This window comes from Phacochoerus africanus, chromosome 9, assembly GCF_016906955.1.
Source record: "Phacochoerus africanus isolate WHEZ1 chromosome 9, ROS_Pafr_v1, whole genome shotgun sequence".
In the NCBI taxonomy this organism is placed as follows: domain Eukaryota; kingdom Metazoa; phylum Chordata; class Mammalia; order Artiodactyla; family Suidae; genus Phacochoerus; species Phacochoerus africanus.
In genome coordinates, this window is record NC_062552.1 from 53,371,084 (window position 1) to 53,384,654 (window position 13,571).

The following is a 13,571-nucleotide window of genomic DNA, read 5'->3' on the forward strand; positions in this document are numbered from 1 at the left end:
TGAATATATGTATACCTACCACCTAGACTTAACCGTTGTTGACATTTTGCCGTATTTGTTTTGTCTAACCATCTGTCTATAAATATTTTTAGCTGAACCATGTGAATTACAGACATCATGGCCCCTCAGCCCTAAATTCTAATCAGCATCTAAAGCCAGATTAGGAGCTCCTGTCGTGGCACAGTGGAAACCAATCCAACTAGGAACCATGAGGCTGTGGTTTCAATCCCTGGCCTTGCTCAGTGGGTTGAAGATCTGGCATTGCTGTGAGCTGTGGTGTATGTAGGTCGTGAATGCAGCTCAGATCCTGCGTTGCTGTGGCTGTGGTGTAGGCCAGCGGCTGTAGCTCCTATTCGACCCCTAGACTGGGAACCTCCATATGCCACGAGTGTGGCCCTAAAAAGGCAATAAATAAATAAACAAATAAAGCCATATTAAAGTGAGTAAGAGGTGAATAAATGCAACACAGTTGATGGGAATTTTGCTTTCAAGAAATGTGACTGTAAATGGGAGCGAGGGAAAGAGTTGTTGGAGGAGAACATCGGTTCAAGACGGTGTGTTTATTTTATTTTAGTTGTTGTTTTTGTTTGTTTACTATTAGGATGGGAGAGCCCTGAGCAGGTTTAACTGCCAGTTGGGAGCAGCCAGTAGTGTGGAAGAGGCTGAAAGGAACTGAAGGAGGCTGTGATCCCTGAGTGATGGCAGGGGAGGCTTGCTGAGTCAGGTGGGAGGACTGGTTTGCCTCGGAGGAGGACCAGCTCCGCCCAGGGGTAGGCGGGCACAGGGGAGGAGAGCATAGATGTAGATGTTTGGGAGCTGCAGGGGATCTGATCTAAGGTTTTTTGGTTTTGGGTTTTTGTTTTTTGTTTTTTTGTTTTTGTTTTTGTTTTTCTGTAAGAAGCAAGTAGGGAAGCATCAAGGGCAAGGCTGTGTGTGCGAATTTAAGGATCATCGAGTGGGTTTGAAAGACAGCCAATAAAGCCAATCACTCCTGGCAGGGTAGGGGCCCAGGGGACAAGAGAGCCAAGGATGTGAGTGAGGAGCAGTTGGAGGGGTGGACCTGGGGGGCTTAGACCAGGTATGGAGGAAGTAGAGATAAGAGAGCCCTGAAAAGAAGGGAAAAAATAAAGGAACTGGCCCTGGAAAAGCAGGTGAGGATCAAGAGTCAGGATCAGAGTGAGAAGGGAGCTTTCTGAAGAAGAGCATTTCTGGGGAGGCGGAGGTCCAGTTGTGGCAGGAAAGTGGTGGTGAAGAATTCCTCACCTACATCTGGATCAGCTCCCCTGCCCCTGGTCCCCTGCCTGGAGATTGGGGGTTGGCTTTGTCCCCATTCCCTGCTCTCCTCCCCCTCGAGAGTCCTTGTCTCTGAGCAGTGAAAAGGAAACCAGAGCCTCCCTCCCCGTCAGTGTCTGGTTTCTGAGTTTCGGGGCGGGCCATCTGGTGACAGCGACAGGCATTCCTGGCTCCCTGGTCAGCTCAGTCCCATTTTGGAGCAGGACCTGGTGCCCAATGCAGCGATTCCTGCAGCTCCCAGGGGCCGTAGTGAGGCCAGGGGGCAGAGGGGCTTGTGGGGCCGATCAGGAGGCTGCCAGCCCTGTACTGGCCCCCGAAGGCGGGCCCCCACCCTGGTACCAGGCCCTGCAGCCGGAGGAGCTTCGGTGGCTCCAGGCTCCAGAGGAAGACACGACCCCAGAAACATCCCTGGAAGGACCCTGCCCAGAGCCTGGTCAAGGCCAGAGCCAGAACCAGCCACTACGGTACAGAGGGGCCCCAGAGGACCCTCAGCCAGAAAGGCGAGGGGTGGGAAGCTGCCATTCTCATGCCAGACCCCTTTTAAGGCCCATCTCTTCAGCGGGAGGACTGGGCCGGAATTTAGGGTCCAGAGGGGGAGGTAGGTGTTGGGGCACAAAAGTTTGCATGAGGGTAGGTGAGCTTAGTTCCCTGGAAGCTCCAAGGGGAGGAGGATAGTAGATTATTTGAGGGTAGAGTAAATGTTTGACCTTTTCCTCCCCCCAGGTCCTGGCTAAAGGTGGTTCTGAGTGAGGTTAGGACAAGCACAGGATAAGCTGGCCTCTCCCATCCAGTGGGTTGAAACTTGGGTGGTGAGGGGAGGGAGAAAGGTGTATATCAGGCAAGGGGAGTATGTCTGGTCTCAGATGCCATATTCTACCCCCTGGCTGGCTCCAGCTACCCTCAGAGAGTCCCTCTGGCCAAGCCAGGCCAGGGATCAGGTCACTGTGAGAGCCATGGTAGGGGATCTGACTGCGGGAGATGAACCTTCCAAGGCCTGAGAGTGTGGCTGTGTGTCTCTCCCTTCCTCCCGTCTTGGGAACATAGGCTGGTGGGAGCAAAGATGAGGGCCGGTGGCGGGCGGGGGCGGGGGTGTGTCGCACTCCAGGAGGGAGCTTTGTCTGTGTTGGTGGGCAGCTGACAATCCTGCCTGTGCTGTGTCTGCTGTGTACTTGCAGTCTGTCCTCTCCCTCTATTCCCCTTTGCCCAGGGCCCTGGAGCCCTCAGGAGCCTGGAAGGTATGCACTAGGCTGGGCTGGTGGCAGCAGTGTGGGTGTGCACTTTTGACACGGGTGTGTGGCATCTGTGGGGCTGATGCAGACACCTGGGTGTGAGGAAGTCTGCTTTAGGGAGCTCCCAGATTTAAAGGGGCCAGGTCCCAGGGAAGTCACCCCAGGCTGACTAGTGAGGATGTGACCCCTCAGAAGGAGGTCAGAGGATCTGTGAGTCTGGACATATTTGATCTTGGAAGCCTAAATTTATCATCAAGAATCTCAAATAGGAGTCCACAGGCCATTTTGGTGAACGAGACTAAAGTAACCCAGAGTCATCAAAAAAGTGTTTGTGGGAGTTCCTGCTGCAGCACAAGGGGATCCATGGCCTCTCTGGAGCACTGGGACGCAGGTTTGATCCCCAGCCTGGCACAGTGTGTTAAGGATCTGGTATTGCCACAGCTGCAGTGTAGGTCACAAGAGACTTGGATCTGATCCCTGGCCTGGGAACTCCATATGCTGCGGGCAGCCAAAAAAGAAAAAAAAGAGGTGTTTGTGTATGCAGTGTGTGCGTTTGTGGGGGAACATGTGTGGGGTATGTGCATCATGTGGGATGTGCATGTCTAGTCCAGGGTTCATGGTGGGAATGTGTCTGTGGATGTTTACAGGGATTTGTAGGTGAGGTGTTTGGTCCATAGGTGTGTGGGTTTATGTGTTGAGAGTTTGCTTTTGTGGGAAGTGTCTATCTGTGTGGCATGTGTGTCTATGATTGTGTGGGGATTGTGGGTGTTTGTAGGATTTTTGTGGTGTGTGTGGGGGGTTATGTATGGATTGTATGTGTCTGGGGATATAGGTGTGTCTTTGGGAGTATGGGTATGTCTGTGGGAGAGATATGGGGGTGTATGGGTAGTACCAGTGTTTGGCGGGGGTGTTGGTGTGTATGTGTGTCTGTCGGGGTGTGTTGACTGTGTGGTTGTATGTATGGAGGATCCTAGGTGTGCAGTGGTGTGCATTTGTATACTGGGAAAGGCTGCACTCAGCTCTGTCATTCTTTCCACACCTCCTCTGCTGCCCAGGCCCAGCTGAATGGTCTGTACCTCTGTCAGCAGCCATGTGTCCTGAACTCAACATGCCTAGGTTTGTGTTTATGAGAGGGACAAGGTGGTTGTCTTCTGGCTTGGCCATGGGGAGTAGAAGATGTCCTCTAGTTTGGGAGGTTGTCCTCCTGAATGGAGGAGTTTTTTAATTTAGTTTAGTTTTGTTTTTTAAGGGCCACATCCACAGCATGTGGAAATTCCTGGTCAGGGGGTCGATTCAGAGCTGCAGCTGCCAGTGTACACCACAGCCACAGCAACATAGGATCCAGCCCTGGATCCTTAACCCACTGAGGGAGGCCAGGGATTGAACCCGAATCCTCACAGATACTATGTCAGGTTCTTAACCCACTGAGCTACAGTGGGAACTCCTGTGTTGTTGTTTTTTTTAAATTGAAGTATAGTTGATTTACATTGATGTGTTAGTTTCTGGTTTATAGCAAAGTAATTCAGTTATACATATACATATATATATATATATATATTATTTTAGTGATTTTTTTTCCATTATACCTGGTTTATAGTGCTCTGTCAATTTTCTACTATACAGCAAGGTGACCCAGTCACACATACGTATATACATTCTTTTTTCACACATTAGCATGCTCCATCGTAAGTGACTCAATGTAGTTCCCAGTGCTACACAGCAGGATCCCATTGCTATATATATTGAATACAGTTCCCTGTGTTATATAGGACCTTGTTGTTTATCTATTTTACATATAGTAGTTGGTATCTGCTAACCCCACACTCCTAATTTATCCCTCTCCCACTATTTTCCCCCTTTGGTAACCATAAATTTGTTATCTGTGTCTGTGAGTCTGTTTCTGTTTTGTATCATTTTTTTTTTTTTGTCTTTTTGCCATTTCTTGGGCCGCTCCTGCAGCATATGGAGGTTCCCAGGCTAGGGGTCGAATCAGAGCTGTAGCTGTCGGCCTACACCAGAGCCACAGCAACACAGGATCCGAGCCGCGTCTGCAACCTACACCACAGCTCGCGGCAACACCGGATCGTTAACCCACTGAGCAAGGGCAGGGACCGAACCTGCAACCTCATGGTTCCTATTCAGATTCGTTAACCACTGCGCCACGAGGGGAACTCCTGTATCATATTTTAAATTGCACATATAAGTGGTATCACATGGTATTTGTCTTTCTCCTTCTGACTTACTTCACTTAGTATGATAATCTCCAGGTTCATCCATGCTGCTGCACATGGCATCATTTTATTCTTTTTTATGGGTGAGTAGGATCCATAAATGGAGAATTTTTAGATTAACATGGGTGGGGCTGGATCTTCTGCCCTCATCTGATAGCTAGCAAATCCTCTGTGTTCTGGAAAGTATCAACTATGTACTTTGCTTTCCATCAAAAATTTTTTCAGGAAAGATATTTTTTAAATCCTTGGAACATCCATTTCTTAGCACTCCTCCTGTCCTTTCTGATTTTATCTGTTAAGCATTCACACATTTCTGCAAAATGCAGCCCTATGACTAGGTGTATGTGATGTCAGCTTCTCTTCCTCTTAGCATTTGTCACTTACTCATTTCTCAGCATCAGCACCAGTCACACTTGCCTCTTTATGACTGTTATCATGCTCTTCCCTCTCCTAATATCACTGCTTCCCATTTCTGATTTTCTGTCACTTCTAAATGTTTTGCCTCAGTGACAATTTTTTGTACACACTGCTTTTTAATTCTTACCATTGGTGGTACTTGTTCTGGCTAGGTTCTCATGCCTGGGTCAAAGCTGTGGATTATCTGAGTATCATCTGGGAGATTAGAGAATGTTCAGAATTGTCTGGGCAAGATATGAATGCACCAATTGTCCCCCAGCTCTGTCATCTGTGTACAGACACATTTTCCCACAAAGTTATTCACACTTCTTTGTTCACTTCTTTGACCATCAGCCCCTGGACCTCTGGGTTGGTTGTTCACTGCACAAGGTCACATGGCCAAGGCACACCAAACCATGCTCCTCTCACTGAATGGGGAGCAATAGCTCAGGGCTGCGTCTACCTGGAAGGGCAAACGTATGGCAGATGGGCTTGTAAAAGCCCTGACAGTGAACCCTGGATATAGACCCGAAATTTATATCAGTACTTCATCTGTTTTGAATATTAAACTTTTATGCACCATATCTCAAATGCATTCCTTTCTGTTGCTGTCACGGGTTGAATTGCATCCCCCTAAAATTCGTAATGTGATTGCATTTGGAGATAGGGCCTTTAAAAAGGTAATTAAAACAAAGGAAGGGAAAAAAATGTATACATGTAAGTGTAAGTTAGTCCCCATGCTGTACAGCAGAAAAAATAAATAAATAAAGTAAATAAATAAAATAAAAAGGTAATTAAGTTAAAATGAGGTCATTAAGGTGGGCTCTAATCCACCTTAATGGTGTCCTTATAAGAAGAAAAATTTGGACACAAAGACAGATAGAGGGAAGTCTGTGTGAAGCCATAGGAAGACAGCCAACAACAAGCCAAGAAGAGAGACCTAAGAAAACACCAGCCCTGCTGACACCTTGGTCTCAGACTTCTAGCCTCCGGAATCTGAGAAAATAAGGTTAGATTGTTAAGCTGCTCTGTCTGTGGTACCGTTAAGCAGACTTAGCAAACGAATACAGTTGCCTTATTTTTTTCCCTTAAATTTATTTTTATATACCAAAATTTAAAAAAATTAAGCCTTGCCATCATATTACCGTTTAATTTCATGGCCTTGAAAATTGTAATTTACCCTTCTTCCATATGTAAAAATAAAATAACTATAAAACAGATGTGAGATTTATTTTGAGATTTAAAATACAAGTTAAATTCTTTGCCACATAGCAGCTGTCTCAACAGCCTTTGACAAAAGACCTCCATTGAAATTTCAACAGATATTGCATGGAATTTATACATTGGTTTAAGGAGTACCTTTATTCCCCTCCACCATGTGCCAGGGGTTGTTTATTCCTCATTTCTTTCTCCCATTTGGGTTTTATAACTTCTTTGAATGACAGTTAAATGTTGAGTGATAGGTCCAGCCTTTGTTGTAAGGCCATCTCAACAGACTCTGGAGCATCTGGGACTCATCCAGGCCAGTCCTTGGAATCAGATCATTCTGGGAACACCCTGGGAGGGGAGGAAGCCAGGGCATTCTGTTCTTGTTTTGACACCCCCTCCCTTTCCCTGGATCTAGGTCCTTCTCGTCTATCCAACTGGCCATGTCCTGGGCAGGTGCTTACCTTTCCCACCCAAATCCATCTTCTTGTCTCCTGGCTCTATTAGTTCCCCAGGGTTTCTATAACCACAAGCTAGGTGGCTTAAGCCAACAAATGTATTGTCTTACAGTTCTGAAGGTTAGAAATCCAAAATCAAGGTGTCTACAGGGCCAGACTCCTCCTGAAACCTGTAGGGGAATCCTCCCTTGCCCCCTCCTAGCTTTAGGAGTTTCCTGCAATCTTTGGTGTTCCTTGACTTGTAGATGGATCACTCCAATCCTCTGTCTTCACAAGGCTTTCTCCTTGCATCTCTGCCTCTTCACAAGGCTGTCTTCTTTTAAGAACACCCAACATAGGAGTTCCCGACGTGGCTCAGTGGTTAACGAATCCGACTAGGAGCCATGAGGTTGTGGGTTCAGTCCCTGGCCTTGCTCAGTGGGTTAGGGATCCGGCGTTGCCGTGAGTTGTGGTGTAGGTCGAAGATGTGACTCGGATCCCGCGTTGCTGTGGCTGTGGCGTAGGCTGGCGGCTACAGCTCCGATTAGACCCCTAGCCTGGGAACCTCCATATGCCATGCGAGTGGCCCTAGAAAAGGGGAAAAAAAAAAAAAAAACACCCAACATAATTGAATTAGGGACCCACTCTACTCCAGTATTACCTCATTCTAACTTACCACAACAAAACAATTCTATTTCCAAGTAAGGTCACATTCTGAGATATTCAGGGTTAGGACTTCAACATATCTTTTTTGAAGGGGATACAACTCAAATTGTAATCTGGCTGGGCACACGTGTTTCTCCTGACCCCAAGTCCCCCAATCTGTATTTGACCACCTCCTCTTGTAGTTGGGTCCTGCCTGAGCCTTCCCTGCCCATGGCCCTTCTTCCTGCCTGGATCCTACTGACTGATAGCCCAGCCCCTGCCATTGTGTCCTCAGCTGACCTTTTGTGTCTCCCACCAGGCATGATGACCTGAAGGAGATGCTGGACACCAACAAGGATTCCCTCAAGCTAGAGGCCATGAAGAGGATTGTAGCGGTGAGGGGGAAGCAGAGGTGGGGGGCGCTTACCTTGGGGGAGGGATCTGGGAATCAAAGAGCAGCTCTCCTTGGCTCCTCGTGGACCTTCCCGTACTGAGCACTGGCCTCCCACCTTCTTCTTCTCCCCTTGCCCTGACCCACCACCCAGATGATTGCCCGGGGAAAGAATGCCTCCGACCTGTTTCCTGCTGTGGTGAAGAATGTGGCCTGTAAGAACATAGAGGTGAGCACTGCCTGGGGGGGGGGGGGTCTTTCGTGCCCACCTCACCAGGAATAAACTGGAGGTGGTTGGGGGTGAGGAAGAGAACAATCCAGCCCCTGGGGCACCAATCTGCTTTGAAATGTCCCTAATCCAGGAAAAGACACTGACTACATGTCCCCGAACTAGATGTGGCTCAGTGTACCCGGAGGATGCTTTGCACATGGACCGAACTCAGCTGGGGTGATGACATCTCTTGGGTGGGGGCACCAGTCCCTGCTGAGAAACTGCCTCTTCCCCAGGTGAAGAAGCTTGTCTACGTGTATCTGGTGCGCTACGCAGAGGAGCAGCAAGACCTAGCCCTGCTGTCTATCTCTACCTTCCAGCGTGGCCTAAAGGTCAGAGGCCTCACTCTGCCTCCCCGGGGTCCGAGCCTCATTGGCACTATACTGGAGGAGTGAGCCTGTGGGAATGGGGTAGGGGTAGCTCTGGAGGCCCCTTCCAACTTGCCTAAAGTTGAGAGAGTCAGAGTGAGGGGAGCCTCTGATAAAGGCTGCCTCAAACATGGACCACTTGAGCCCCTGAGAGTTGACCCTTCCTGCCCTGGTGTAAAGGACAGGATTCTGTGAGGGGAGCTGCTGACCTGCATTCCTCACCTCTGGGTGTCAGAGCCTTGCCACTGGCAGGCCCACTGGGCCTAGGTATCTGAGAACAGTGACTTTGGAACCTCCTCATCTGAAATTTGGTAAGGAGGACAAAGTCATTTATTGACAACAAATGAGCTCCATGAAGAGGAAAACCACAAGCAGGAGAGCATCCTCAGATAAGGAAGTTGGATTCCAGGATCAGCACAGAGAACATAAGGATAGGTCATTCCATTTTCTTTTTATTTTTTTAAAATTATAGTTGATTTACAGTATTTTGCCATTTTCTACTGTACAGCTAAGTGACCCCATCATTCATATATGTATTTATTTATATGTTCATAAATAAGTATATTTATATTTCATTTATATGTTATATTTATATGTATTCCTTTTTCTTGTATTATCTTCCATCATGGTCTGTCTCAGGAGACTGGGTATAGCTCCCTGTGCTATACAGTAGACCTCATTGCTTATCCATTCTACATGTAATAGTTTGCATATACGAACCTCAAACTCCAGTCCATCCACCACCACCCCTTTTTTTTTTGTCTTTTTAGGGTCACACCCACAACATATGGAAGTTCCCAGGCTAGGGGTCGATTCAGAGCTACAGCTGCCAGCCTACACCACAGCCACAGCAACTCGGGATCCAAGCTGCATCTGGGACCTACACCATAGCTCATGGCAATGCCAGATCCTTAACCCACTGAGCAGGGCCAGGGATCAAACCTGTGTCCTCATGATACTAGTCAGGTTTGTTACCACTGAGCCATGATGGAAACTCCCCTTGTTTTTGTTTTTATTGAAGTATAGCTGATTTACAATATTATATTAGTTTCAGGTGTTTGACATATTGATTTAATATTTTTATGGGTTATACCCTGTTTAAAGTTATAAAGTATTAGCTATATTCCCAGTGCTGTACAATATATCCTGATAGCTTATTTATTTTATATATAGTAGTTCGTACCTTTTAATCCTTTGTCCTATATTGCTTCTCCTCTCTCCCCTCTCTACTGGTAACCACTAGTTTGTTCTCTGTATCTTTGAGTCTGTTTCTCATCTGTTATATTCATTCATTTGTTTTATTTTTTAGATTCCACATATAAATGAAAACACACAGTATTTATCTTTCTCTGTCTGACTTATTTCACTGAGGATAATACCTTCCAGGCTCATCCACGTTGTCGCAAATAGCAGAATTTCATTCTTTTATATATATGTCTCATCTTATTTATCCATTCATCTGTTGCTAGACACCTATGTTTCTTCCCTATCTTGGATATTGTAAAAAATGCTATGAACATTGGGGTACATGTCTCTTTTCAAATAAGTATTTTCATTTTTCTGGATATATACCCAGAAGTGGAATTGCTGGATCATTTGAACGTTCTGTTTTGGGGAGTTTTTTGGCCTGCGCCTGCGTCATATGGAAGTTGCCTAGGGCAGGGATCAAACCCTCTTGTGCTACAGCTGCAGCAATGCTGGGCCCTCAACCCACTGCACCACAAGGGAACTTCCTGTTTTTAGTTTTTTGAGTAACTGCCATACTGTTTTCTACAATGGCTATACCAATTTAAATTCCCACCAACAGTGTAGGAGGGTTCCCTTTTCGCTACATCCTCGCCAACATTTGTCATTTGTTGCCTTTTTGATGATAGCCATTTTGAAAGGTATGAAGTGATTATAGCTTTTTTTAAAAAAAAAAAAAACATTATATTGTGTTGGAGTTCCCGTTGTGGCTCAGTAGTAACCAACCCAACTAGTATCCATGAGGATGCAGGTTCAGTTTCTGGCCTTGCTCAGTGGGTTAAGGATCTGGCATTGCCACGAGCTGTGGTGTAGGTCACAGATGTGGCTCAGTGGCGTTGCTGTGGCTGTGGCTGTGGCGTAGGCCTCAGCTGCAGCTCCAATTTGACCCCTAGCCTACAAACTTTCACATGCCACTTTCACATGTGGCCCTAAAAAGACAAAAAAAAAATAAAAAAACACATTATATTGTATTGAAACTTCTATTGCCATAATATTAAAAAATTTATCTCAGGTTCACAAAAGATATAAAGATAATAAAATGACTATATACCCAGCATGAGAAATGAAAGGTTTATCAGCCAAAGCCTCCATGCATCTTCCCGTGTTATTCATATGCATGTATTTATTCTCTTACTATTTATTTATGTTTCCTAAATAAGGTATGATATTGTTTTGTAAACAGTGTGTTATGCATTCCTCTAAAACTCATTCTCTTTTTGTTATTGTTATTCTTTGGGAGGATGTCCTTTTTGAACCAGCCTTTTCTGTCAGCCCAGGCTGAGGCTGTGTTGCTTTGCAGCCTGCTAATGTTGATGCCTCGATTCAGACAAACCTCCAGTTGGCAAGCAGAATCTAAGCCTTTCCGTATCCTGTCTTAATGCAATTGGTCCCTTGAATCCCCTGTGAATCCCTACTATGTTTCTTTCCTTTCTTTCCTTCCTTCCTTCCTTCCTTCCTTCCTTCCTTCCTTCCTTCCTTCCTTTCCTTCTCCTTCCTTCCTTCTTTCTTCTTTCTTTCTTTCTTTCTTTCTTTCTTTCTTTCTTTCTTTCTTTCTTTCTTTCTTTCTTTCTTTCTTTCTTTGTCTTTGTAGAGCTGCACCTGTGGCATATGGAGGTTCCCAGGCTAGGGGTCAAATTGGAGCTGTAGCTGCCGGCCTACACCACAGCCACAACAATGTGAGATCTGAGCCGTATCTGTGACCTACACCACAGCTCACAGCAATACCAGATCCTTAACCCACTGAGCCAGGCTAGGGATCGAACCTGCATCTTCATAGATACTAGTTGGGTTTGTAACCGCTGAGCCACAACAGGAACTTCCCTTACTATATTTGCTGATAGAGGTTTAGCATAGGTTCCAAGCCAGGGTGATTCTGAATCTCAGTTTTGTCCTCCTGATCTTGTGTCTTCCTCCAAGATGTTGATAGACTATTCAGACCAGGGCAATGGACTTGAGTCCCATTTTCAGGCAGACAGTGATCTGTTAGTAAATCTTCCCCAAGCACCACATTTTACCAAATTATGGGTCCACCTAACTATGCAGTCAGCTGGTATTTTCTCTTTCTCTGTTAGGAAGGATCTTAATAGCAAAAAAATTTAACACCTTTTATGTATAAAGGGCTATGGTTATCAGAGATAAAAAATAGACATGAATTCTCTTAAAATGCTTACATACTAAATGAAACAAAAGCCTACATCAGAAATAGCAATCTATGGAGTTCCCATCGTCGCTCAGCAGAAACAAATCCGGCTAGTATCCATGAGAATGCAGGCTCGATCCCTGGCCTCACTCAGTGGGCTGTGGTGTAGGTCACAGACTCAGCTTGGATTTGGCGTTGCTGTGGCTGTCGCATATACCAGCAGCTGCAGCTCCAATTCGACCCCTAGCCTGGGAACCTCCATATGCCTTGGGTGGGGCCCTAAAAAGACAGAAGAAAATAAAAATAAAAAAGGAACTTGGTTTTAGCAGTGAATGTGATATCATCTGACTCTAATATAGACTCCTGCTTTTTAAATAAGTTCTTCAAAACTATCTATTTAAAAGCCAATTCTAGAATTTTAAAAGGGATTACCATCATTTTCACCTGTAATTCTATGAATCTTCTTTGTCCATTTTAGAAAGTCAAGGTAGCATCTTCCCTTTGTGTTCCAGCACCTCTCCCATTGTTCACCATTTTCCAAGATAGTCATTTATGGCTGCAGCTGCTGCTACTGTAATCCCATGATTACAGTACCTGTGTCTAAGGCTCTTCTCAGGTGTCTGTAGGATGCAATAAGAGCAAATAGGAGGGGCTCACATACTTATTCTCTTTTTTTTCTTTTTCTTTTTTTTTTTTTTTGTCTTTTCTAGGGCCGCTTCCATGGCATACTTAGGTTCCCAGGCTAGAGGTTGAATTGGAGCTGTGGCCGCTGGCCCACGCCAGAGCCACAGCAACGCAGGATCTGAGCCGCGTCTGCGACCTACACCACAGCTCACAGCAACACTGGATCCTTAACCCACTGAGCAAAGCCAGGGATCGAACCTGCAACCTCATGTTTCCTAGTCAGATTCGTTAACTACTGCGCCATGATGGGAACTCCACACACCTATTCTCTTTAAAATGTTCTTTCCTTGTGGAGAGGGAGGAGAGAAGCAGCTTTTGAGAAGTAGGAAGAGAGGACTGTAAGAATAAATTCTTTGAAAAAAAGACCAGTTTGCCTTTGCTGGCAGTCCCTTCCAGCACAGAGGTACCTTCCTCCTCACCCCCTACCCCTAAGGAATAGGAGGTGTTCCCAGGAACTTCTGAAAGTTTGTCACTCTTCCTGAAAGTGAAGCAGCCCAATGCCACATCTGTTCAGGTGTCAGATTTCTGCTTGGGTCCAAGAGCCAGAGCCTTCAGGCAGTGCCCCCCAGGTGCCCAGAAGTAGCCTATCGTCCAGGCTCAGGATGGGAGGCAGGGAAGGCAGAGCTGGTGCTAACCAGAGACAGTGAGTTCCATATGTGTGGCCTCTCCCATCAGGCCACCTGCTGCCCTCTCATGGCTCTGCCTCCATCTCTGCCCTTAGGACCCCAACCAGCTCATCCGTGCCAGTGCCCTTCGTGTCCTCTCTAGCATCCGTGTGCCCATCATAGTGCCCATCATGATGCTGGCCATCAAGGAAGCTGCCTCGGATATGTCGCCCTATGTGCGGAAAACGGCAGCCCATGCCATCCCTAAGCTCTACAGGTATACGCCAAGGCCCCAGCCCATCTCTGGCCTCTCCCAAATCTTTCAGGCTGCCTTTTTTTTTTTTTTTTTTTTTTTCCTTAAACTCTTCAGATGGTTTAAGGAAGTTTGGGGAACTGATGGAGATGGAGGACATTGGCGGCAGTGGTTCCC

The 13,571-nt window shown here is 46.3% G+C and overlaps 1 protein-coding gene across 3 annotated transcripts in view; it reads left to right on the forward strand.

Annotated features, from left to right (window-relative positions):
* AP3B2 (adaptor related protein complex 3 subunit beta 2) overlaps positions 1-13,571 on the forward strand; it is a 91,729-nt gene that overhangs the window by 56,048 nt on the left and 22,110 nt on the right. For all 3 annotated transcript variants that reach the window (XM_047795934.1, XM_047795935.1, XM_047795936.1), the window contains 4 exons: positions 7,757-7,832; positions 7,983-8,057; positions 8,336-8,431; positions 13,258-13,418. In XM_047795934.1, coding sequence (XP_047651890.1) covers positions 7,757-7,832; positions 7,983-8,057; positions 8,336-8,431; positions 13,258-13,418 — 408 coding nt within the window. The remainder of the gene's footprint in view (positions 1-7,756; positions 7,833-7,982; positions 8,058-8,335; positions 8,432-13,257; positions 13,419-13,571) is intronic.